The sequence below is a fragment of the Epinephelus fuscoguttatus genome, linkage group LG5 (genome assembly GCF_011397635.1).
Source record: "Epinephelus fuscoguttatus linkage group LG5, E.fuscoguttatus.final_Chr_v1".
Taxonomy (NCBI): domain Eukaryota; kingdom Metazoa; phylum Chordata; class Actinopteri; order Perciformes; family Serranidae; genus Epinephelus; species Epinephelus fuscoguttatus.
In genome coordinates this window covers 923,982-951,053 of record NC_064756.1, presented here as the reverse complement: position 1 = coordinate 951,053, position 27,072 = coordinate 923,982, and the positions used below count along the sequence as shown (strand labels likewise).

The 27,072-nt window shown below is 45.1% G+C and overlaps 1 protein-coding gene across 4 annotated transcripts; it reads right to left on the bottom strand.

The window, feature by feature from the left end:
• Positions 1-677: 677 nt before the first annotated feature.
• On the bottom strand, positions 678-26,737 carry LOC125889529 (protein Atg16l2). Of its 4 annotated transcripts, none has more exons than XM_049577599.1 (18): positions 26,243-26,737; positions 24,259-24,316; positions 24,056-24,131; positions 23,890-23,963; positions 21,995-22,246; positions 20,968-21,033; positions 20,483-20,572; positions 20,301-20,354; positions 20,107-20,212; positions 11,328-11,433; positions 11,159-11,229; positions 11,013-11,084; positions 10,776-10,896; positions 10,548-10,653; positions 9,180-9,332; positions 9,041-9,088; positions 6,487-6,588; positions 678-4,493 (listed from the first exon to the last, which is right to left on the bottom strand). In XM_049577599.1, exons 1-18 carry the CDS (start codon positions 26,415-26,417, stop codon positions 4,400-4,402), a joined length of 1,824 nt encoding a protein of 607 aa, XP_049433556.1. In that variant the 5' UTR covers positions 26,418-26,737; the 3' UTR covers positions 678-4,399. The 4 variants fall into 4 exon arrangements, 2 of the variants coding, with proteins under 2 accessions (XP_049433556.1, XP_049433558.1); XM_049577601.1 differs by having other exon boundaries at positions 20,107-20,209; XR_007449460.1 differs by having other exon boundaries at positions 4,447-4,493; positions 6,487-8,965.
• Positions 26,738-27,072: the final 335 nt, after the last annotated feature.

Sequence of the window (27,072 nt, the reverse complement as noted above, 5' to 3'; positions counted from 1 at the left end):
ATGAAAACACATTCTAATGTGTTCACACTGGGTGTGAAAAAAAACCCCAATTCGCACAAGAAAGAAGTGATTAGACGTTGGTGCTGTGATGGACGCGACAACAATGACTTCAAATGCAAATACTTGAATTAAGTGACGCAAATAAACTGAGTGGCGTGATTTTGCGTCGTGCGCTTATTCATGAGTTGAAAAATCTGAACTTCATCAATTGATTCACGTGATAGCCAATCAGCACTGAGATCTGCAGCAGAATACGACATAAAGACGACGGTCGCTCCTCGGTCTGACTTTACTAAATAACCCAAATAAATGTTCTTCACGATGAAGGTCGATCCTCTGAAATCATACAGCATGAAGAACAGAACAAACGTCCTCATGGTGGCGCTGCAGCGACAAAATAAAAACCCTCTCCTCTCAGGACTCACAGTGTTGTTAGGATCAGACAAATTATTATTACTTCTGCAGTAATTATTCAGTCCAGATCAGCGGGAGGTCAGTGGGGTCAGTCGGGTCGGAGGCAGCAGCTGTTTCCTGTTTCCTCATTAAAAACCTCAGTGTGAAACTGCCTGAAGCTCCATCATCATCATCATCATCATCATCACCGGCGTCTCATCGTATTTTTAAAACTCTGTGACGAGACATCGACAGAAAGAAATGAAGAAGAGGAGCCGACAGGATGAAGGTCAGACACCAGAGTTTATTAGAGATAAAGTTTGTCGGTCTTTTGACAGCAGCAGAATGTAAACATCACGTTAATACACGTTTGATCACCGCCCACACGTCACAGGGTTAATATGAAGTCATTATTACATCACGTTACAGCCAAGCTGTTCAGACACAAACTGCTGATTCTCCCTAATAATTTAATTCACACATTATAAATATTTGAGAGGAACATTTGATATTCTGTGTTTTCATGTCGATGGCGGCAGCAGCTGGTCACTGTGCAGACGAAGGAACGCTTTGTTCAGTTTGACCGGAACCAAAATCACAGTGAGAGGACACAGACAGGAGGTCGGGATCAGACTGAACGGTTGGTTGGTTCGATCGGAGTGTGGCAATGTTTTTTTTAAGGTTCAGACTGTCGGATCATTGACAGGAAGACCAAAACTGACATTTGTTCCGAGGGCTCTACAAACAGTCGGCTGGAAAAAAAGAGGGACAGGAAAGCATCTACAAACCTGTCGGTGTCACGTGTTGCGAGATCCAACTCGTGTAGGTGCAGACGACAGGATGTACTGTAGATGAGGATGACAGGACGTAAGCAATGACAGCATGATGTAGGAGATGACAGGATGTAGGTGATGATAACAGGACGTAGAAAACACAGGATTCAGCTGACGACAAGAGGACAGGCAATGACGACAGGACGCAGGAGATGACAAAAGGGCATGGGTGACAACAACTGGACACAAGAAACAACAACAGAACGCAGGCAACAATGGCATGGGAGATAACAAAAGGATGTGGGAGAGGACAACAGGACGTAGGTGACAATGACAAAACGTAGGAGATGACGCTGGGATGTAGGCGACGACAGCGTGACACAGGAGGTGACAGGACGTGAGTGACGAGAACAGGACATAGGCAATGACGACAAGATGTAGGAGATGACAGGACGTAGGAGATGACAGCAGAATGCAGGACATGAGAACAGAACATAGACTAGGACAGCAGGACGTAGGTGATGAGGTGCCGGGGGCGGAGCCTAATCAGTGTAACAGCAGCAAAAGAAAGTTTTCAGCTCCAGCAGGGAGTTCATGCTGAGCCGACTGAATCTGAGCTGTTTTTCATGAACCTTCATCATCGTCGAGTTCTCTGTTTGGTTTTGTTTCTCCTGAAGAGGCTATGACATCACGTCATAGATCGCAGATCACCACAATAAAAGTGGGAACTTCTTACCACCTCAGCATTTGAATTCTTTCAATTTAGACATTAAAAGATCAGTAAAAAGATAAACTGTGAAGAGACCTGACATTTAAACTCTAAATGGATGGTCCAACACGGAGGAAAGTTAGCGCAGCTTATTAGCTTTAAAAATCTCTAATAAATACAATAAAATCATTATAAAACATAAAGACAGTTTTAACACAACTGTGTCACAGCAACATGACTGTGTTACATCCCATAATGTTCACTGGACAGTCTGATCTGTCTCTATTTTGTCATGATGCCCTCAGTTTGGACTGACAGGCTGATTTGAGCGCAGCAGCAGGTAGACTGAGAATGTGAATCAGCAGTTTGTGTCTAAGCTCAGGGCGCAGACACAAACATCCCCTCATTTAAAACAAAAAAATAAATCCCTTTAAAAAAAACCCTGAAGGTTCAAAATAAAAGTCACTGAATAAATAACAGAAAACTAAATGCTATCAAAAAGAACATGAACAGGAAGTTGGTGTTAAAACTTGTTTTTACTGTCAGGAGCCGATCAATCAATCAGTTTGTTACGAGGAAACAAATAAAAGCTGCTGAAAAAAGATTTTTATAACAAATCAGGACAAAGATTTTCTGGTTCAGATCAAAAAAGACACAAAGTTTGTTTTTATTTTCCCTCGTTGCTCTGAACAGGCAGCAGACTTTTAGTTATGACAAAAAACATCAGTGACTCCAGTCTGAGCTGTGAACCAGGACCTGGACTGAACCAGGAACTAGACTCAACCAGGACCTGCACTGACCTGTCAGCAGGGACCAGGAGCAGATCTGACTCCACCTGAGATTCATCCAGACCAGCACTTAGAAACGGTGACATTCAGGTTTGGCATGAATTCATCAATCAGCGTCTGAGCTCATGAAGACATGAATTATGTGACGGAGCTGATTTCTGATTGGACAGAGGTGGAGGGTCTAAAGTGGAAGAAGCTATCGAAGCTTATTAGCTGTTTTAAATACAAAAACGTGAGAAAGTATCCTTTGGAAAAGCGTTCATACGATCCGCCATATAATGAATCAGCTGAAATAAAACCGACCAATGTACAGTCTGTGTTCTGGTTGGAGGCCTTTGACTCACTGAGGCAGTTGAACATGAACAGTGACACAGATCAGACAAGATGTAAATCACTCTATTTCATGTGGATGTGTTCAGACTCCACCACAGCCCGCGGACATCGACTTCTCCCTTTGAAGCTGCTGACTCCACTCTTCAAAGCCGAGAGGCCAAACAGAGGATTACTGCAGACGCCTTTAATATGTAAATCCACCACCAAGAGCTGCCGAGCTGCTGAGCTGCTGAGCAGTCAGGCTTCAGGACCAGAACCAGACTGAAATCTATTCAGCATTGGACAAGAAAAAACAAAAAGGTTTGATTTGGAAACTGTGACGCTGCTGTTCAGACATCACCAGCTGATCAAAGAGTTCATCATCATGGTGAGATAAACTGACAAAAAACGTCAGAAAACAGGCGGCGGATTGATGCTACGACTCCGAAGCCTTTTAGGAACTTTGATCCAGGAACGAAGGAACCAGGGCAGTAAAATCTGCTGCACCAACTCGTCCTCACTCCGACCTCATCACATGTCCACGTTTGGTCATGGACTTTCCACGTCCACATATGACGTCCAAGGTACCCTGGGTGTGTTGGTCGTTGACGTTCTTCAGCCTGTTACATGCATTGTCTGTTTTCAAAATACACTTCTGTTTTCACAGGAAATGTACAGTTTGATACAGTCTCTTTCAAAATAAAAGCACTACGTCGGTGCAACATTGCAGATTGCCTTTTCCTTCCTTCACACACACACGTGGTTGGGTTTAGGAAAAAAGAACAAGGTCTGGATTTACAATCTTACAGGAAGTAAACACCGGCCTCCTGGGTGAAAGTCTGTGGTTGTTGGACCCCTCCCACCCTATTGGGACTTTTGCCACCTTAACTTTTGTTTTTGTCCCGCCACAATTCCCTTGACACCATGGAGCGCTGTCCGGCCGCATATCATGCCAACAGCTTTTTTCGTCACTGCCCAAGCGCCAGTATTCGATGACTTCAGAGTGAGAGCACTTTGACTGCACTGCATCCAGAGAACCTGGCTTATTTACTGCAGTACGACCTGATGAACCTGAACTCCTCAAATGAAGGTCTACAAATTTCTGCACAGTGTGTCCGCTGCTTCAAACATTACAGAAATATTATTGTGTTTTGGTTGCAAGTTTCCCTTTGTTCAGTTTTTACGGTTAACAAAAGCTTCATGTTAAACTGTTGCTCCCGTTACGTAAGAAAATGCAAAAAAGGCATCGAAAAAAGTTTCACATCCCTTTTGCCCAATCAACAAACAGCTTAATAAAAAATAAAATAAAAAATAAAGGCACAGATGTTCCCTTTAACAGCCCCCAGATCAGTTTGTTCTTTAAGGTGAGGCGTGTTGTGTAGGGCGATGCTGTGACAACGAGACCTCTCTGTGGATTGGCTGTTTCAGATGTCACTCCAGAGGACGGCCCGTCTACTCTTGTCCACACTGATGACGTATTCACCAGACAGAGACCAGGACACAGCACTGATGGACGAACTAAAAAAAAGAAGGAGAGGGGACATTAAAGCTCCAGTAGGCAACATTGTTTTGGTATAATTAAGTAAAGATTTTATAATGTCCTCTCAGCATAATGTGAATCAAGTGGTCTGAGACAAACAATGGGTTTCTGCATCTCACCATGGCTCTGTGTTCAGCCTCTAAAGAATCAGTATTGTGCCGATGTGCATCAACCAATCAAAGGTCAGCTCAGACCACTGCGTTCCTATTGGCTGTTCTACTGCATATGCGCGTTCCTGTGCCGCCGGCAGAAGGGGAGAGCAAGCGGCACTGGCGAACAGTGCACCAGGTGAAATAACTATTCCAGCATTGGCTACAGCTGCCTACATGGCTAAACAACCCTACTGCAGCTTTAAGGGAACAGTACAACATTTACCATGGGTAAATCTCCAACATGTGGAGTCCCTCAGGGAAGCATCCTGGGGCCCCCTTTATTTTCTATGAAACCTAACAGAGGAGCCAACGTCACAGTGACATCATGTTATCAGCTGGAGGTGCAGCTGCCTCTCCCCCACAGGGCTGTAGGCTCCATAGGAGTGTTAAAATGTGTTTGTCTTGTTGTGTTATTGGGAGCCAGAATAGAAGGAGTCATGGCTCAAAACCAGCCGCCACTGCCCGTCAACACAAACAAAGACAACTATGGTTAAATGTGATAAGACCAAAGGACTGGACGGAGGCCATCATCAAAAATGCTCACATGTGCAGCGCACACTTCATATCAGGTTAGGGAAAAAGTATTTCCTGTTGTAGGGATGAATAAGGTTATGTGTATTAAGGGTTATCATGTCCACCTCATCAGAAACTGGGGAGGGATTAAGAGGAAGATTGGATTTCTCTGCAACGCTAACTTTTTAGCACATTAGCTAACGTTAGCTTCCATAGCAAAACAAACAAGTGTGGTCCTCCTTTGTAAGATTGGCTTCCTGTGACATCATCCATCCACTGAGTGAGAGCATACGGGTCGGCCAGTCTGGTCCCGTTGGTCAGTGTTTACTTATTCAAGTAACACTGGCGGTCCCGGAGAGTGAGTGACCTGACATGGTGCGTTGGTAAATTCAGTCTGACGCTCTACACTAAAATGAGAGCCCTGTTTATGTACTAGATTTGTACATTTGTTAAGCTGCCTCCTTCTCTTGTATTTTGGGTTCCTGACAGCTTTGCAGTTTATTCATTTTACAAAATGTGAAAAAAGACTTGTAGCTCAGTTGGTGCCGAAAAAAGTAAACCATGTCTGTGGAGTAACAACAAGTCAGAGCAGCGGTTCCCAACTGGTCCAGCCACAGGGTCCAGATTTGTCCTTAGTCTAGTTCAAGGTCCTCAAAGTCAAAAATATCTGGTGTAATACTTGTGTTTGGCCACGTTGTCGAACTGGTTTTCTGTCTATGTTAAGAAGCTGTTTGTTAGTCACTCACTCTACAACAGGAAACAGCACTACAAAATAAAAGCTCTGTGCCAAATATTCACTGTACTTCAAAATAGTCCTTTTTGTTTTTTACAAACTTGACACACTCGCAAGTCACTTGTGGTCATTCAGAGTGGACCTGCGACCCACTTTGGGGCCACGACCCACCAGTTTGGAAACACTAGTTTACAGGGTGGGTGTTAAACAGACGGAAATTTAAGCATTGAAAGTTTAAGAAATAACCAAAATTACTTGGACTCTACAGGGTTAAATTAGATAAATATGTAGTAAATCGTCTTTTTGTCTGTCTTCAATAACACGGGGAGTCCCTCAGGGAATCATCCTCAGACCTTTAAGTTTTCCCATTAAACCTTTTACAGATTTAAAGACACTCTTTAACATTCATACATTCAGTAAAACATTTAGTAAATTTTGTTCTCCGTCTTAAATAACGATGAGCTCCTCAGGGATGCGTCCTATTTAACCTTACAGAGATTAAGAAAACTGAATAAAATCTGTCTTTGCTGATTTGTTTTTTTGTTCAGCTGATCAATACCTCTGGTTGGTTACCTGTGTTTGTCAGGTAGGCGGGTCTCCAGGTTGCCGGTGGAGACATTCCAGATGTAAACAGCACCGTCAGCTGATCCGGCGGCGAGGAAGCAACCGTCTGGACTGAAGGGAAAATACATTTTTACAACTACATTTACACATTTGTACAACATAACCATGGAGCTGCTGTTTAATCACAGGATCTTTCTCAGGCTGCTGTCAGCCCTAGAGTGGTCTCCTCTGGTCTGAATCAGGGACTCATGTTGTTCCAAAGTTGTATAATTGCCTAGAGTTGGTTGGTGTTCTCACGGCAGCATTTACAAGAGGACCAGATCAAATGCCTTGTGTGAGAAAGCTGCTCTTGATTGGTCAGAATTTCCATGTGGGAAAAATCCAGGAAGTAAAGCAAACGTTGAAGAAGAGTACACTTGCAAGATAAATGTGACACTTTCTAATGTCACAATGGAGGGACAACTACGCAGGTTGATTTTAGCGCTGCTCATCGTGGACTATATTGCTGTCATTGTTCATTTTAGTCAAAGCATACAGTTTGAAAACGAGGCAAACGCGGCTCCAACTAGAAAACAATGTTTTGATGCATTGGATGTGCTGAATGTGCATATTAAGGCAGTACAGGAGGAGGTGCACATTAATAATCCTCCAGGACTGTAACATGCTCATGTTTAACCCAAACAATGTGTCATGTGACTGCAGTTGCTTCACATCCAGGTCGCAACACCTTCTCACCACAAACCAACCGCACCAGAGTTCCTTTGGAACCGGACTGAGACCACCTCTTCAAGAAGGTCTCGGTCCGGTTGTTTTGCTGTGTTCACACCTGCACAATGAACCGCACTGAGGGGGCAAACACACAGGAGTTTGACTGAACTGAAGCGAACAGAGCAGGTGTGAACGCAGCCTGAAAGACTGATAAGAGGACAAACTGTCTCAGAACATCGTCTTTGTTTTCTCATGAGGTTCTCTGCAGGACATATGTTGGTGTAACCTGAAACTTAAACTGAATTAGCTTCGTGTCCTGTGATTTTAACGCATGATGTTTCACCTCTTGGATCTGACTGAGCAGATTGATGATGACAGGCTTCTGTGAGGAGCCTCAGAGAGAAGCCAGCAGGGAGCCCTGACTGTCTGACTGTGTGTAGAGTCACATTTATATATTTAGTGTTTCTGTCAGAGAGCTGAACAGACACGAAGCATCCTGGTCCTGTTGTTGTCATGGAAACTGCAGAAAATAAGCTACGCAGCACCTCGTTCCTCTCTCTGTCTGTTTTCATCTCCTGCTGGAATGTTGGATCAGAAACCCGTTGATCTCCATCAGATCATCACTGAATACAATAAACCTGATGATGAATAAATGATGCACTGACAGTGGTGATAAATAACAGCGCCCTGCTCTCATTGGTTCACCACTCACTGACAACATTTACATAAACACAAGAAACCAGGTTGCGTCAGTAATCAAGTGTTTATATCTGCTGCAGCTGGATTTGATCGTGTTTTAATCAACCAGCAACAAAACTGAAAATTTAAACTCCATATTTGCCCTCAGTGTTTTGACTCTCTTCCTATAGATATCCTGCGTTTGCTTTGTTTGTCAAAGCACTTTGTAAACTTTTGTTTTTAAAGGTGCTATATAAATAAAGTTATTATTGTTATTATTATTATTTATTCAGTAGTTTTAAGTTTTATAGAAATCTAGTAGTTCAAAGCTATCAGGCAGTCGCGGCCGTCAGGGAGTCGCTTCCGTCAGGGAGTTGCAGTCGTCAGGGAGTCGCGGCCATCAGGGAGTCGCAGTCGTCAGGGAGTTGCAGTCATCAGGGAGTCGCTTCCGTCAGGGAGTCGCTTCCGTCAGGGAGTCGCAGTCGTCAGGGAGTCGCTTCCGTCAGGGAGTCGCGGCCATCAGGGAGTCGCTTCCGTCAGGGAGTTGCAGTCGTCAGGGAGTCGCAGTCGTCAGGGAGTCGCGGCCATCAGGGAGTCGCTTCCGTCAGGGAGTTGCAGTCATCAGGGAGTTGCGGCCGTCAGGGAGTCGCTTCCGTCAGGGAGTCGCAGTCGTCAGGGAGTCGCGGCCATCAGGGAGTTGCAGTCGTCAGGGAGTCGCTTCCGTCAGGGAGTTGCAGTCGTCAGGGAGTCGCTTCCGTCAGGGAGTTGCAGTCGTCAGGGAGTCGCTTCCGTCAGGGAGTTGCAGTCGTCAGGGAGTCGTGGCCGTCAGGGAGTTGCAGTCGTCAGGGAGTCGCGGCCGTCAGGGAGTTGCAGTCGTCAGGGAGTCGTGGCCGTCAGGGAGTTGCAGTCGTCAGGGAGTTGCGGCCATCAGGGAGTCGCTTCCGTCAGGGAGTCGCAGTCGTCAGGGAGTCGCAGTCGTCAGGGAGTTGTGCCGAAGACGGCTGAAAGATTCTAATATGCTCATCTCTCTGGCAGGAAGTCTCGAGGTGTCCCAGATGCGGCGGTGACACCCTTCGTCTGCCGGTTCAGGATCTGACCTGAGCTGATCACGACAGGATGATTTGTCACTGTGATGTTTTTGTTTCTCACCTGGTGACGGACGAGCAGGTCAACTCACCTGATCACAGCCTTGGTGCTGTCGCTGCCACATTTAAACCCCTCCGCTCTGACACACACACACACAAACAAACAAACAGCGTCAGTGAAACAAACAAACAAACACTTCGACTCCATCACAGGGCCTTGTTTGTTTCTACCTGAAACACATGCGGTCATTGCTCCGCCTCCTCAGGTCGGCCAGCTGGAGGCAGTCGTCACGGCAACAGCTGAGCAGCTGACGATGGTCAGAGCTGATGTCCAGCGAGGTGACTTTGCCCTGAGCGGGAAGCTCCTGGACGCAGCTGATCGTCCTGAGAGTGAAGGAGCGAGGTGGTGAGGAGGTGCAGTGGTGAAGACATGTAGGAGTGAAATGGTGATGCAGTGACGTGGTGAAGAAATGAAGCAGTGATGCAGTGGCGTAGTGACAAAGTGGAGCAGTGACACAGTGATGTGGTGAGGGAGTGAAGCGGTGAAGCAGTGAAGCAGTGATGTGGTGAAAAGTGAAATGGTGATGCAGTGACATGGTGATGGAGTGAAAGTGTGATGCAGTGATGTGGTGAAGGAGTGAAACTGAAATGCGGTGACGTAGTGAACAAGTGAAGAGTTGAAAGTGTTATGTCATCATTGATCCTGATCACTTGTAGTTTCACTGTCAGGTCAATACAGTGAAATGTTCTCGTGAACATGATTAACAGCTCTGAAACAAAAGATGAAATCTCAGTACAGTCGGATCAAAAACATAAAATGAAGCCTCGGTGGAGTTTCAGAGAAAATGTTTATTATTTTAAAATGTTGCAGAAAATCGTTTCATTTAATTTAAGTTTTTGTTGTTCTGTTGAGCAGTTTTATATCTTTTCTCTGGTTTTATGACACTAATATTTATGATTTTATTTCCTGTGTGCTCGGTGTGAGTGGATCAGGGTTAAACTCTATTTTAGTTTTTTGTTATTGATGTTTTTTTTAATTTTAGTTTTTTATTCTAGTTTTAAAAAACAACGACATCACTTAAATCATCCAGATTTCATAACATCCTCTGTCATCAGGCCGCAAAACACATAAAAAGATGATCGTCATAAATCCTGACCAATGAGAGCTCAGTGAGTGATGTCATCGTCTAATCAGGTGCAGTGAGGGTTGATGCTGGCGTGTGATTGGAGGACAGAGCTGTCAATCATCAGCTGGTTCAGACTCTGCAGGAGGAGGGGTGGGGGGGCTCTCTGTGGGCTGAGCTGTTGCTAGGTAACGGAGAGAGACGGGGAGTCGCCGTGGCGACAGCCGGAGAGGTTGATGAGAGGTGTCACAGGGTTTAAAATCAGAGCCGTTTCTATTGTTTCCTCTAACAGAAGTGATACTGAGGAGTGAAGTGGTGAATAAGTGAAGGTATGAGTTCATGAAGTGTTTGAAAAAGTAAAGCAATGAATAAGTGAAGCGATGAATGAGTGAAATGCATCAGGGGAATGAATGAATGAATGAGAGAATGAATCAGTGAAATGTGTGAATAAGTGAAGGTATGAGTGAGGTGTCACCTCGTGTCCCAGACTCTGATCTTGGAGTCGTAGTGTCCACTGATGATAAAGTTCTCTGAACAGACGAGGTCGCTGCAGTACGACGACACTTCAATTTCCTGCACACCTGCAGAGACGAACCCACCTTCATCACTACACCTTCATCACTACACCTTCATCACTACACCTTCATCGGTCATCAATCGTTCACTAGGCACTGATCAGTGATCAGTTATTGATCAGACTCACAGGCTGCTCTCTGCAGGTCCCACAGTCTGATGGTTCTGTCCGCGCTGCCCGTCACCACCTGATGGAGACACCCGCTGAACCTCGCCGCCGTCACCTTCCTGCTGTGACCTGTTAGAGTCAGCTGAGACAGGTGAGACAGACAGGTGAGACAGGTCTCTTCAGAGTCTCGACAACAGAGGCTCTTCAGCTCTCAGCCTGACCAGCAGGAGGCGCTGTGAAGGGGTAAACGTTGGTTACCTTGGGAACGGAGTCGTCCAGGCGCCACAGCAGGGCCGACTTGTCATACGAGGCGGCGAGGATCCTCTGACCCTGACGAGTGCACAGGTGAGAGTGAGAAACAGCGAACGGCTCCTTTAACTCCGTCAGGTGAGTCATGTACTCACCGTGGGGTCGAACTCCACGCAGGTGATTCCCTCGGTGCTGCCGTCAAGGGTCGCTCTGTGAGTCAGTGAACCTGGTGACATCATCAGTGAGGTCACGAACATGGAAAACATAATAATAATAATAATAATAATAATAATAATAATAATAATAATAACAGGAAGTGCGTACCTGCTCGGACCTCCCACAGTTTGATGACCCGGTCAGTTCCTCCGGTGGCCAGCAGGTCAGAGCTGCAGCTGAACCTCACAGCGTTGATGCCTTGCTCATGAGCGTCCTGACAGAGACGACAGGAAACCGTCAGAACCAACACGAGGGCGTTTAATTTAGCTTCCTGTACGTCAGTACGACTCTGACTGCGTTACCTGAGGGTTTCCATTTTACACAACGTCATACCTTCATCCCTCCAAATATTTTACTATGGTCATTAAAAAGGTTTGTTCATTAACACACACACACACACACACACACACACACACACACACACAGAATAACTACTATGTAGAGACAGTACAAAAAAATACTTAAAATATTTCAAGGAAAAATAATGTTTTGAATATTATTTTAATGAAGAAGTTTTCAGAAAAAACAGTCAGAATATCTCAAAGATGAAATATGTTAAGAAAAAGAAAATCATTCCAGATACATTGACCTCAATCCTTTTTCCAGTTACTGTCGACCACAAACATTTATTACTGTACTTCATATTTAACATGCTTTATTTTAACTTCTGCATCATTTCATGTCGTAGAATCTATTTTATTTATTTGCATGATTTTGTATTTTCTCCATATTTAACGAGCACTGTTGGAGGCCCGTCTGAGGTCTAATGACGGCTTCTCCTGTATGAACACTTTAAAACACAGCGTCAGTCTCACACAGCTGACCGATCAGTCTCAGTGCGACACTAAATAACACGCGTGTGGACACTTTCTGTGCAGTTTCATTTCAGCAGAGACACAATGAGTTCTGATAAAAGCAGAACCTGGAGTCCGTCAGAAAACAAAGGAGGATCTGAGCAGAACCAGGACTCAGTGATGCTGACGGAGACAAACCAGGTACAGGACACTGAGGCATGATGGGTAATGAGACGCACACAGAGGAAGTCTTTGTCAAACACAAAGGAACTCCCTATGTGTGTATGTGTGTGTGTGTGTGTGTGTGTGTGTGTGTGTGTGTGTGTTGGTGCAGTGTGTCTTTTGTCCACAGGGGGGCGACAGAGTGTCAGAGACTGTTGAGTTCCATCTACATGAGCACAATAACTCATTTTATTTTATTTTATCAACTGTTTTCTTTCAGTTAATTCAGTCTGAGATCAAAAAGACACAAACTAAAAAAACTAATGGATGAAAAATATTATTTGTTTGTTTCACACGACGTTCCTCACACGTCCACACAAGAAGTTATTTTTTATAAAATAGAGGCCAGAATATTCCAAGGAAATATTGCAGAAAACATTCTGCAGAAAAGGCCAAAAAAATTAAAGACAAAATCCAGAACATTATGAATGAAAAGATTTTGGAATATTTTAGGGAGAAATCTTTGAGAATATTCTGAGGAAACATGAATATTTGTACTGTGAATACTTCGAGACAAGATCAGAAAAACTGGGACGATTATGGGAGAAAAGTTTATACTCGGAAAAACTCCTGTGATATTTCAGTTAAAAAGGAGACATGTAAATATAATGATGATCCCCAAAGCATGATGGGAGCTGTAGTTCAAACAATCAGAGCAGGTGTGTACTGAGTGTGTACTGGGTGTGTACTAGGTGTTTACTGAGTGTGTACTAGGTGTGTACTGGGTGTGTACTAGGTGTGTACTAGGTGTGTACTGGGTGTGTACTTGGTGTTGTACTTGGTGTGTACTGGGTGTGTACTAGGTGTGTACTAGGTGTGTACTGGGTGTGTACTAGGTGTGTACTAGGTGTTTACTGAGTGTGTACTAGGTGTGTACTGGGTGTGTACTGGGTGTGTACTTGGTGTTGTACTTGGTGTGTACTGAGTGTGTACTAGGTGTGTACTGGGTGTGTACTGGGTGTGTACTAGGTGTGTACTAGGTGTGTACTGGGTGTGTACTAGGTGTGTACTAGGTGTGTACTTGGTGTTGTACTAGGTGTGTACTAGGTGTGTACTGGGTGTGTACTTGGTGTTGTACTTGGTGTGTACTGAGTGTGTACTAGGTGTGTACTGGGTGTGTACTAGGTGTGTACTGGGTGTGTACTGAGTGTGTACTTGGTGTGTACTAGGTGTGTACTGGGTGTGTACTAGGTGTGTACTGGGTGTGTACTTGGTGTTGTACTTGGTGTGTACTGGGTGTGTACTGGGTGTGTACTGAGTGTGTACTTGGTGTGTACTAGGTGTGTACTTGGTGTGTACTAGGTGTGTACTGGGTGTGTACTAGGTGTGTACTTGGTGTGTACTAGGTGTTGTACTGGGTGTGTACTTGGTGTGTACTTGGTGTGTACTAGGTGTTGTACTGGGTGTGTATTTGGTGTGTACTAGGTGTTGTACTGAGTGTGTACTAGGTGTGTACTGGGTGTGTACTAGGTGTGTACTGGGTGTGTACTAGGTGTTGTACTGGGTGTGTACTAGGTGTGTACTGGGTGTGTACTAGGTATGTACTGGGTGTGTACTGGGTGTGTACTGGGTGTGTACTAGGTGTTGTACTAGGTGTGTACTAGGTGTGTACTAGGTGTGTACTGGGTGTGTACTAGGTGTGTACTGGGTGTGTACTAGGTGTGTACTAGGTATGTACTGGGTGTGTACTGGGTGTGTACTAGGTGTGTACTAGGTGTTGTACTGGGTGTGTATTGGGTGTGTACTTGGTGTTGTACTTGGTGTGTACTAGGTGTGTACTTGGTGTTGTACTGGGTGTATACTAGGTGTATACTAGGTGTGTACTGGGTGTGTATTGGGTGTGTACTTGGTGTGTACTAGGTGTGTACTGGGTGTGTATTGGGTGTGTACTTGGTGTGTACTAGGTGTGTACTAGGTGTATACTAGGTGTGTACTGGGTGTGTACTTGGTGTGTACTAGGTGTTGTACTTGGTGTTGTACTAGGTGTGTACTAGGTGTGTACTTGGTGTTGTACTTGGTGTGTACTAGGTGTTGTACTAGGTGTGTACTAGGTGTGTACTTTGTGTGTACTAGGTGTGTACTAGGTGTGTACTGGGTGTGTACTGGGTGTGTACTGAGTGTGTACTTGGTGTGTACTAGGTGTGTACTGGGTGTGTATTGGGTGTGTACTTGGTGTGTACTAGGTGTGTACTGGGTGTGTACTAGGTGTGTACTTGGTGTGTACTAGGTGTTGTACTGGGTGTGTACTAGGTGTGTACTGGGTGTGTACTTGGTGTGTACTAGGTGTTGTACTGGGTGTGTACTAGGTGTGTACTGGGTGTGTACTAGGTGTGTACTGGGTGTGTACTGGGTGTGTACTAGGTGTGTACTGGGTGTGTACTTGGTGTGTACTAGGTGTTGTACTAGGTGTGTACTAGGTGTGTACTTGGTGTTGTACTTGGTGTGTACTAGGTGTTGTACTAGGTGTGTACTTGGTGTTGTACTTGGTATGTAATAGGTGTTGTACTTGGTGTGTACTAGGTGTTGTACTAGGTGTGTACTAGGTGTGTACTTGGTGTTGTACTTGGTGTGTAATAGGTGTGTACTAGGTGTTGTACTTGGTGTGTAATAGGTGTTGTACTTGGTGTTGTACTTGGTGTGTACTTGGTGTGTACTAGGTGTTGTACTTGGTGTGTACTAGGTGTTGTACTAGGTGTTGTACTTGGTGTGTACTAGGTGTTGTACTTGGTGTGTACTAGGTGTTGTACTTGGTGTGTACTAGGTGTTGTACTAGGTGTTGTACTTGGTGTGTACTAGGTGTTGTACTTGGTGTGTACTAGGTGTGTACTTGGTGTGTACTTGGTGTTGTACTTGGTGTGTACTAGGTGTTGTACTGGGTGTGTATTGGGTGTGTACTAGGTGTGTACTAGGTGTGTACTTGGTGTTGTACTGGGTGTGTATTGGGTGTGTACTAGGTGTGTACTAGGTGTTGTACTTGGTGTGTACTAGGTGTTGTACTAGGTGTTGTACTTGGTGTGTACTGGGTGTTGTACTTGGTGTGTACTAGGTGTTGTACTAGGTGTGTACTAGGTGTGTACTGGGTGTGTATTGGGTGTGTACTAGGTGTTGTACTTGGTGTGTACTGGGTGTTGTACTTGGTGTGTACTAGGTGTTGTACTGGGTGTGTATTGGGTGTGTACTGGGTGTGTATTGGGTGTGTACTTGGTGTGTACTAGGTGTGTACTGGGTGTGTATTGGGTGTGTACTAGGTGTGTACTAGGTGTTGTACTTGGTGTGTACTAGGTGTTGTACTAGGTGTTGTACTTGGTGTGTACTGGGTGTTGTACTTGGTGTGTACTAGGTGTTGTACTGGGTGTGTATTGGGTGTGTACTGGGTGTGTATTGGGTGTGTACTTGGTGTGTACTAGGTGTGTACTGGGTGTGTACTAGGTGTGTACTTGGTGTGTACTTGGTGTTGTACTGGGTGTGTACTAGGTGTGTACTGGGTGTGTACTTGGTGTGTACTAGGTGTTGTACTGGGTGTGTACTAGGTGTGTACTGGGTGTGTACTAGGTGTGTACTGGGTGTGTACTGGGTGTGTACTAGGTGTGTACTGGGTGTGTACTAGGTGTGTACTGGGTGTGTACTGGGTGTGTACTAGGTGTGTACTGGGTGTGTACTAGGTGTGTACTTGGTGTGTACTAGGTGTTGTACTGGGTGTGTACTAGGTGTGTACTGGGTGTGTACTTGGTGTGTACTAGGTGTTGTACTGGGTGTGTACTAGGTGTGTACTGGGTGTGTACTAGGTGTGTACTGGGTGTGTACTTGGTGTGTACTAGGTGTTGTACTAGGTGTGTACTAGGTGTGTACTTGGTGTTGTACTTGGTGTGTACTAGGTGTTGTACTAGGTGTGTACTTGGTGTTGTACTTGGTATGTAATAGGTGTTGTACTTGGTGTGTACTAGGTGTTGTACTAGGTGTGTACTAGGTGTGTACTTGGTGTTGTACTTGGTGTGTAATAGGTGTGTACTAGGTGTTGTACTTGGTGTGTAATAGGTGTTGTACTTGGTGTTGTACTTGGTGTGTACTTGGTGTGTACTAGGTGTTGTACTTGGTGTGTACTAGGTGTTGTACTTGGTGTGTACTAGGTGTTGTACTTGGTGTGTACTAGGTGTTGTACTTGGTGTGTACTAGGTGTTGTACTAGGTGTTGTACTTGGTGTGTACTAGGTGTTGTACTTGGTGTGTACTAGGTGTGTACTTGGTGTGTACTTGGTGTTGTACTTGGTGTGTACTAGGTGTTGTACTGGGTGTGTATTGGGTGTGTACTAGGTGTGTACTAGGTGTGTACTTGGTGTTGTACTGGGTGTGTATTGGGTGTGTACTAGGTGTGTACTAGGTGTTGTACTTGGTGTGTACTAGGTGTTGTACTAGGTGTTGTACTTGGTGTGTACTGGGTGTTGTACTTGGTGTGTACTAGGTGTTGTACTGGGTGTGTATTGGGTGTGTACTGGGTGTGTATTGGGTGTGTACTTGGTGTGTACTAGGTGTGTACTGGGTGTGTATTGGGTGTGTACTAGGTGTTGTACTTGGTGTGTACTGGGTGTTGTACTTGGTGTGTACTAGGTGTTGTACTGGGTGTGTATTGGGTGTGTACTGGGTGTGTACTTGGTGTGTACTAGGTGTGTACTGGGTGTGTATTGGGTGTGTACTAGGTGTGTACTAGGTGTTGTACTTGGTGTGTACTAGGTGTTGTACTAGGTGTTGTACTTGGTGTGTACTGGGTGTTGTACTTGGTGTGTACTAGGTGTTGTACTGGGTGTGTATTGGGGTGTACCTGGTGTGTACTTGGTTTTGTACTTGGTGTGTACTAGGTGTGTACTGGGTGTGTACTAGGTGTGTACTTGGTGTGTACTTGGTGTTGTACTGGGTGTGTACTAGGTGTGTACTGGGTGTGTACTTGGTGTGTACTAGGTGTTGTACTGGGTGTGTACTAGGTGTGTACTGGGTGTGTACTAGGTGTGTACTGGGTGTGTACTGGGTGTGTACTAGGTGTGTACTGGGTGTGTACTTGGTGTGTACTAGGTGTTGTACTAGGTGTGTACTAGGTGTGTACTTGGTGTTGTACTTGGTGTGTACTAGGTGTTGTACTAGGTGTGTACTTGGTGTTGTACTTGGTATGTAATAGGTGTTGTACTTGGTGTGTACTAGGTGTTGTACTAGGTGTGTACTAGGTGTGTACTTGGTGTTGTACTTGGTGTGTAATAGGTGTGTACTAGGTGTTGTACTTGGTGTGTAATAGGTGTTGTACTTGGTGTTGTACTTGGTGTGTACTTGGTGTGTACTAGGTGTTGTACTTGGTGTGTACTAGGTGTTGTACTAGGTGTTGTACTTGGTGTGTACTAGGTGTTGTACTTGGTGTGTACTAGGTGTTGTACTAGGTGTTGTACTTGGTGTGTACTAGGTGTTGTACTTGGTGTGTACTAGGTGTGTACTTGGTGTGTACTTGGTGTTGTACTTGGTGTGTACTAGGTGTTGTACTGGGTGTGTATTGGGTGTGTACTAGGTGTGTACTAGGTGTGTACTTGGTGTTGTACTGGGTGTGTATTGGGTGTGTACTAGGTGTGTACTAGGTGTGTACTTGGTGTTGTACTGGGTGTGTATTGGGTGTGTACTAGGTGTGTACTAGGTGTTGTACTTGGTGTGTACTAGGTGTTGTACTAGGTGTTGTACTTGGTGTGTACTGGGTGTTGTACTTGGTGTGTACTAGGTGTTGTACTGGGTGTGTATTGGGTGTGTACTAGGTGTGTACTAGGTGTGTACTTGGTGTTGTACTGGGTGTGTATTGGGTGTGTACTAGGTGTGTACTAGGTGTTGTACTTGGGGTGTACTAGGTGTTGTACTAGGTGTTGTACTTGGTGTGTACTTGGTGTTGTACTTGGTGTGTACTAGGTGTTGTACTAGGTGTTGTACTTGGTGTGTACTAGGTGTTGTACTAGGTGTTGTACTTGGTGTTGTACTGGGTGTGTATTGGGTGTGTACTAGGTGTGTACTAGGTGTTGTACTTGGTGTGTACTAGGTGTTGTACTAGGTGTTGTACTTGGTGTTGTACTTGGTGTGTACTAGGTGTTGTACTAGGTGTTGTACTTGGTGTGTACTAGGTGTTGTACTAGGTGTGTACTAGGTGTTGTACTAGGTGTTGTACTAGGTGTTGTACTTGGTGTGTACTAGGTGTTGTACTAGGTGTTGTACTTGGTGTTGTACTTGGTGTTGTACTTGGTGTGTACTTGGTGTGTACTAGGTGTTGTACTAGGTGTTGTACTTGGTGTTGTACTAGGTGTTGTACTTGGTGTGTACTAGGTGTGTACTTGGTGTTGTACTTGGTGTGTACTAGGTGTTGTACTGGGTGTGTATTGGGTGTGTACTGGGTGTGTACTAGGTGTGTACTTGGTGTTGTACTGGGTGTGTATTGGGTGTGTACTAGGTGTGTACTTGGTGTTGTACTTGGTGTGTACTAGGTGTTGTACTAGGTGTTGTACTTGGTGTGTACTAGGTGTTGTACTTGGTGCGTACTAGGTGTTGTACTGGGTGTGTATTGGGTGTGTACTAGGTGTGTACTAGGTGTGTACTTGGTGTTGTACTTGGTGTGTACTAGGTGTTGTACTAGGTGTTGTACTTGGTGTGTACTTGGTGTTGTACTTGGTGTGTACTAGGTGTTGTACTTGGTGTGTACTAGGTGTTGTACTAGGTGTTGTACTTGGTGTTGTACTGGGTGTGTATTGGGTGTGTACTAGGTGTGTACTAGGTGTTGTACTTGGTGTGTACTAGGTGTTGTACTAGGTGTTGTACTTGGTGTGTACTTGGTGTTGTACTTGGTGTGTACTAGGTGTTGTACTAGGTGTTGTACTTGGTGTGTACTAGGTGTTGTACTAGGTGTGTACTAGGTGTTGTACTAGGTGTTGTACTAGGTGTTGTACTTGGTGTGTACTAGGTGTTGTACTAGGTGTTGTACTTGGTGTTGTACTTGGTGTTGTACTTGGTGTGTACTTGGTGTTGTACTAGGTGTTGTACTTGGTGTGTACTAGGTGTTGTACTAGGTGTTGTACTTGGTGTTGTACTAGGTGTTGTACTTGGTGTGTACTAGGTGTGTACTTGGTGTGTACTTGGTGTTGTACTTGGTGTGTACTAGGTGTTGTACTGGGTGTGTATTGGGTGTGTACTGGGTGTGTACTAGGTGTGTACTTGGTGTTGTACTGGGTGTGTATTGGGTGTGTACTAGGTGTGTACTAGGTGTTGTACTTGGTGTGTACTAGGTGTTGTACTAGGTGTTGTACTTGGTGTGTACTAGGTGTTGTACTTGGTGCGTACTAGGTGTTGTACTGGGTGTGTATTGGGTGTGTACTAGGTGTGTACTAGGTGTGTACTTGGTGTTGTACTGGGTGTGTATTGGGTGTGTACTAGGTGTGTACTAGGTGTTGTACTTGGTGTGTACTAGGTGTTGTACTAGGTGTTGTACTTGGTGTGTACTTGGTGTTGTACTTGGTGTGTACTAGGTGTTGTACTAGGTGTTGTACTTGGTGTGTACTAGGTGTTGTACTAGGTGTTGTACTTGGTGTTGTACTGGGTGTGTATTGGGTGTGTACTAGGTGTGTACTAGGTGTTGTACTTGGTGTGTACTAGGTGTTGTACTAGGTGTTGTACTTGGTGTGTACTTGGTGTTGTACTTGGTGTGTACTAGGTGTTGTACTAGGTGTTGTACTTGGTGTGTACTAGGTGTTGTACTAGGTGTGTACTAGGTGTTGTACTAGGTGTTGTACTTGGTGTGTACTAGGTGTTGTACTAGGTGTTGTACTGGGTGTGTACTAGGTGTGTACTAGGTGTGTGTAGTATTACCAGTACTTGCAGCGCTCTGGCGGGGACTCTGGCCGACAGACAGATTCCCACGGGACACATCAGATCCTCCTCCAGACTGCAGACAGAGTGGCCCCGCCTCTTCCTGCTGACATCACACATGTCACATGACTTTCACACACTGTAAAATAAACAGATAGTTGGCGACAGGACGACCAACAGAAGCTGAGACTCACTCAAACAGCTCTCTGATGGAGGTCAGGATCCTCGGAGACGTCGCCGACGCCGACCTGAGACAGACAAAGGCGGCGAGCTGATTCTCAGACGCATCAAAAACCACAATAATAACAATAATTAATTAATAAATAAGTCTGTTGTAACATCTGATAAAAGAAAAGGTGTGTGAGGCCAGACGGACCTGAAGAGTCGGGTGTGTCCTCTGTCTGTGGACTCGTGGTGGTTTTCAGTCTTTGGAGACGTGGATCTGGAGGTCGGAGCGCTCAAACAACTGAAACACAAAACAAAAGTCTTTTGGTTGACAAACGACTCGAGTACGAGGCGACACACGGGTCAGAAAAATCTGTGATAAAAAAACTTTACATTTCAATTCAGTGAAGCTGCTGAAATATTGTGACAAATTCTCATCCTGCCTCTTCTCTTAACTCCTATTATTATTATTTATATATTATTTACTTTACGATATCCTGACCTTTTTCTTGTGAAATATTCAGAAGTTTTCCCGTCAAAAGATTTCAACTTTTTCCTAAAAATATTCCACCTGTCTTTTTCCCCGTCTAATATTCAATAAAAAAAAATTTAAAAATTCTGTTTTCTAAAACATGTTTTCAGTTTGTTGTAAACAGCAGATGTTTGAGATTTTGGGCAGGTAGAGGTGAGTCTGACCTGTCCACCGTGACCTTTGACCTCGCAGCATTCTGCAGCTCCTTCTGCAGGTTCGCTTCTCGAGCTCTGAAACAGAAGAGAACACAACTTTACTGTCAGAGTGCAAGTTTGTCCTCGTCTCATCATACACATGAAAAACAGACAAACAGTAAACAAACAAACATAAACATCATGTTACACTTTAAAAGAATGACATGGTGCGTTCAGGTGTGTGAGGTGTTCTCAGGTGTGTGAGGTGCGTTCAGGTGTGTAAGGTGTTCTCAGGTGTGTGAGGTGCGTTCAGGTGTGTGAGGTGCGTTCAGGTGTGTGAGGTGTTCTCAGGTGTGTAAGGTGTTCTCAGGTGTGTGAGGTGTTCTCAGGTGTGTAAGGTGCGTTCAGCTGTGTGAGGTGCGTTCAGGTGTGTAAGGTGTTCTCAGGTGTGTGAGGTGTTCTCAGGTGCGTGAGGTGCTCTCAGGTGTGTAAGGTGCGTTCAGCTGTGTGAGGTGTTCTCAGGTGTGTGAGGTGTTCTCAGGTGTGTGAGGTGCGTTCAGGTGTGTGAGGTGTTCTCAGGTGCGTGAGGTGTTCTCAGGTGCGTGAGGTGCTCTCAGGTGTGTGAGGTGCTCTCAGGTGTGTAAGGTGCGTTCAGGTGTGTGAGGTGTTCTCAGGTGTGTGAGGTGCGTTCAGGTGTGTGAGGTGTTCTCAGGTGTGTGAGGTGTTCTCAGCTGTGTGAGGTGCATTCAGGTGTGTGAGATGTCCTCAAGTGTGTGAGGTGCGTTCAGGAGTGTGAGGTGCGTTCAGGTGTGTGAGGTGCGTTCAGGTGTGTGAGGTGTGTGAGGTGCGTTCAGGTGTGTGAGGTGCTCTCAGGTGTGTGAGGTGTTCTCAGGTGTGTGAGGTGTTCTCAGGTGTGTGAGGTGCGTTCAGGTGTGTGAGGTGCGTTCAGGTGTGTGAGGTGTGTGAGGTGCGTTCAGGTGTGTGAGGTGTCCTCAGGTGTGTGAGGTGTTCTCAGGTGTGTGAGGTGCGTTCAGGTGTGTGAGGTGCGTTCAGGTACCTGGACCTGCGTTCGTTGCGGCTGTTCATGCGGGCAGCAGCTTGTTGTTTCAGGTGGATCATGTCCTCCAGCAGGTGTCCCCCTCTGACCTTCTCCTCTCGGAGTCTCTGCTCCGCCCCTCTCTGTCGCTGCAGCAAGGCGTCGTACGCCGTCTTCAACGCCCCGTTCTCCTCCTGAACCTGCTCCACCCGCACCTGCAGCTCCTGACGGGCATCCAACGCACCTGCCAGCCGACGCTCCTCCGCCAACAGTCTGATTACAGTGATGTAATCATCAACAGTGTTAAAGGGCCAGTTCACATTAATGACACTCACACTGTCTCTGCTCATGAAACACAACGTTTAAAACATGTTTCAGAATCTAGCACAGGGAAAAAATCAGGACGTGAAGAAAAGACTCCCTGTCAGAGAGAACGCTCCCAATATTCCGATTAAACAGCTGTTTCTACAAAAACAAGTCGGAATATTCTGAGGACCACATTGAAATATTTTGTAACGATAATCATCTGAATATTTGATGAAATCGTCTTAAGAAGTTGGAATATTTCCAGAAACAGATTGGAATATGTGGGAATACTTTGAAACAAAAGTTGAAATACACAGAAACGAGCTTAAAATATTTTTTATAAAAAAAACCAGTCGGAATATTTCTGGAATAAAAGGTCTAAATATCTTTAGAAAAAAGAAAAATGGCTGGAATATTTCAGGGAAACCAAAGTCTTATTATCTTAATTTCAAAAAGTGGGAATATTTTGAGAAAAGATTGAAATATTTGGTGGAAAAAAAGAAGAAAAAGAAAAGGTCAAAATATTTGAAAAAATTCTGAAGATGCAAAATCTGGAGGAAGAAAGTCAGAAAAATTATTGAGAAAAAAAAGTCTTAATATTTAGGATTGTACTGTGGAAATAAGACAATACCTTGAGAGAGGGTCGGAATATTTGGGACTATTTTGACAGAAAAGATCTGAAGAGAAGGTATGGAATATTATAAACAAAAATGTTGGAATATTTAGGAATACTTTGAAACAAGAGTTGAAATATTTTAATAAAAAGTAAGTAATAATACTGAATATTTCCAGAAAACATAGAATATTTCGGGAAACAAAGTCTTTCTTTTTTGGGGGGAGAAAAAATTATATTTTTCAAAAAGAAGTTGGAATATTTGGCAAAGAGACTGGAATGAATGTTAAGTGTAAAATGAAAAGTACAAACATTTTAAGAACAAAAGTTTGGAATGTTTTCAGAAAAAAAGGTCGGAACATTTAAATAAAGAGGTATTCTGAAAAAATGGGTTGGAATATTTGGGAATAATTTGAAACAAGAGTTGAAATATTTTAAAAAATAGTCATAAAAAAACTGGAATATTTCCAGAAGGAACAGTCTGAATATTTCAGAAATAAAACCCCAACATATGTTTTAGAAAAATAAAAACAAAAAGCTGAGACATTTTCACAGAAACGTCCAGAATATTTCATGGAAAAAAGTCTTATAATTAAAAACTTGGAATATTTAGAGAAGAAAACATTTTTGACAGAAAAAGTGGTTGGAATATTTGGGAATATAAACGGATACTTAAAATCATCAGAATATTGTTTTTTTTTTAAAAAAAAGTTGGAATACTGAGGAATTATGTGAGAAAAGGAGGTTGTAACTTTTTGAGAAACAAAAGAAAAATTATGTGTAAAACAATTTAGGAATATTTGGGATGCTGCTGTGAACTTTGGCTTCAAACTCTGTGTGCGACTGTCACTGAGAAGAGCTGGAATATTTTAGGGTAATTTTCCATGAATGAAATCTGTTCCGTCAGAGTCTGATGTGGAGCCGAGTAAAAGGAACACTTCACACGTTCACCTGCTGAGTTTGGACCAATCAGCTGCGAGGATCCACGGTGACTCACCTGGCATGTTGCTGCTCCAGAACACATTCTTTGATTTTAATCTGCTGCTGCAGCTCCACCACCTGATAGGCCAGCTGAAACAGGAAGTAGAAACATGTCCACGTGACTCTGATACGACTGTGTGTGTGTGTGTGTGTGTGTGTGTGTGTGTGTGTGTGTGTGTTACCTCTCCTGTCGTCTTCTTCAGCTGGTTGTTCTGGTGAAGCAGAGCGGAGATGGAGCCGCTACCAGGGGAGGGACGTCTGGGTGCACAAAACAAACACACCCTCATCATCATCATCATCATCATCGTCATCATCACACCCACACACAGTGGATCTGTCTGTGTCAGAGGTCAGGTGTCTCCAGGTGTGACAGCAGGTGAGTTACCTGACGGAGCAGCTCAGCATTCCTTTGGCCAGACTGGTTTTCTCCAACAGCTGCGTGTCTGAAAGAGTCAGGAGGAAACAGTCACAGGTAACAACACCTGGAGAGGGGAGGAGCTAAACACCTGGAGAGGGGAGGGGCTAAACACCTGGAGAGGGGAGGGGCTAAACACCTGGAGAGGGGAAGGGCTAAACACCTGGAGAGGGGAGGGGCTAAACACCTGGAGAGGGGAGGAGCTAAACACCGGGACAGGGGAGGAGCTAAACACCTGGACAGGGGAAGAGCTAAACACCGGGAGAGGGGAGGAGCTAAACACCTGGAGAGGGGAAGGGCTAAACACCTGGACAGGGGAAGGGCTAAACACCTGGAGAGGGGAGGGGCTAAACACCTGGAGAGGGGAAGGGCTAAACACCTGGAGAGGGGAGGGGCTAAACACCTGGAGAGGGGAAGGGCTAAACACCTGGAGAGGGGAGGGGCTAAACACAAGGAGAGGGGAAGGGCTAAACACCTGGAGAGGGGAGGGGCTAAACACCTGGAGAGGGGAGGGGCTAAACACCTGGAGAGGGGAAGGGCTAAACACCTGGAGAGGGGAGGGGCTAAACACCTGGACAGGGGAAGGGCTAAACACCTGGAGAGGGGAAGGGCTAAACACCTGGACAGGGGAAGGGCTAAACACCTGGAGAGGGGAGGGGCTAAACACCTGGAGAGGGGAAGGGCTAAACACCTGGAGAGGGGAGGGGCTAAACACCTGGAGAGGGGAAGGGCTAAACACCTGGAGAGGGGAGGGGCTAAACACCTGGAGAGGGGAGGAGCTAAACACCTGGAGAGGGGAAGGGCTAAACACCTGGAGAGGGGAGGGGCTAAACACCTGGAGAGGGGAAGGGCTAAACACCTGGAGAGGGGAGGGGCTAAACACCTGGAGAGGGGAAGGGCTAAACACCTGGAGAGGGGAGGGGCTAAACACCTGGAGAGGGGAGGAGCTAAACAACCAGCAGGGTCCTTATTTTACATGTCAGCTTAGCTACAGCGCTAATGAAAGAAACCTCAAATACAAAAACTCACTCCTCGTGATATTCCCATTCTTTTCTCAAAGTATTCCGATTTTTTCCTGCTGATATTTGACTTCTGCCGTATAGTCCTTCTTTCTTCTTTAAATATTCATTTAAATTCCTTTTCCAAAAACTTTTCTATTTTTCATGTGATATTCAAACTTTTTTCCTCACGTTATTCCTGTTCTTTTCTCAAAGTATTGCGACTGTTTCCGAGAAATACGGTGACATTTGGCATTACATGACATTAAATAATAAAACAGAAAATACAGAGCTGTAATTCTTTCTGTCCACGGTTTTGTCACACAGACATAAATAAAACCAAAGTGAGAAAGATTATTTTAGCTTCTTTGTGGATTTTATTTCTGTGTCCTGCGTCTGTGGGAACATCAGGGACATTTTCCACACTGACAACAACAGAATGAATCTAATGTGTTCATCATGAACACTGTGAGCATGACGACCTGTCACAGATGAGTCAGTGAGCGGAGGAAGTGGAACAACATGTGGTTCAGTTGCTCTGACACCTTCCTGTCCGACACAATAAAGGAACAAGAGACTCGTCAGCTGTGTCTCAGCTCGGGACAGACTCTGTCTCATCATCTGAGTGTGTCTCTCACAGCTGTGACGTCAGACGGGACTTTTAAACACTTTAACCTCGCGAGTTTGATTCAATAAACAGATTTAACTCCTGTCTTTAGCTCCCTGAAACAACTCTGGGACATGTCGGTCTGTTTACCAGCTCTGACTCAGGACAGGTCCCTCTGGACCAAACTCCATTTAGAAAACAGCAGATTTTAGTTGGATGGTTGAGCCTTCGTCAGCACTGAGGCTGCACAGCTCTGAAGTCGACAGATTTCTAAATGGAGTCTGGTGCAGCAACACTAACCCTCTGCAGCCGCTTCAAAGACACATAAATCGGTACTTGTCGGTCGTACAGAAGCGGATCAGGTCCTGGAACTTGTCGTGCTGGCTCAGGTCTCGGCTCTTCAGCTGACCCATGATGTGTCTCTTCCAGGTCTCCGCCGATCTGCCGCCGCGTCCCGGAGCCGCGACCCGACCGCCGCGCTGCGACACCGCGGCTGGATCCGTGATGACGGTGACAGCGGCCATGATGCTGCTCACAACCCGGGCTGCCTCACGCTGTGTCCCCGCGGACAGACGCTCCCAGGCCGGCCCGGAGTCACAGACGGCTCCGTGATGAAGCTCCGGATGTTGTCGGTTCTTCTTCTGTGGTGTTCTTGTTTGTTCCGTTGTTTTGAACTTTTTTTCCTCAAAAGATTCGTCACCGTGAAGGGGGCGGGGCCGAGGAGCCTGCTGCCGGTCCTCTCAGCCAATCACCGCCCGCCCTCTGCTCTTCCTGTTTTGACTCGAGACACAAAGAACAAACGCCCCCCACAGGACACGCCCCCCACAGGACACGCCCCCCACCGGACACGCCCCCCACCAGGACTCACCTGTTAAAATGTTTCTCTTTATGTGACGTTGGACAGGAGTCCTGAAACATGACGTCACTGTAAAGACTGTAGTTGTGACATATTTTCTTATTATTAATAAAACAAACATACTGTGATTTTTACAGTCCGTGCTGCCGTCATTTAAAAACATCTCAGAAACACAAAATGTCTCTTGTTATAACTCAGCGTGTCGCAGAAACAAGAAGCTCTGAACTCAAATATAAATGTTTAGAGTCAAAATCAGGAGGTAAATATTTTCTCTTTAGTATTCGTCTCCTCAGAAAAAATGAATTGTCTGTTAACTGAATCTG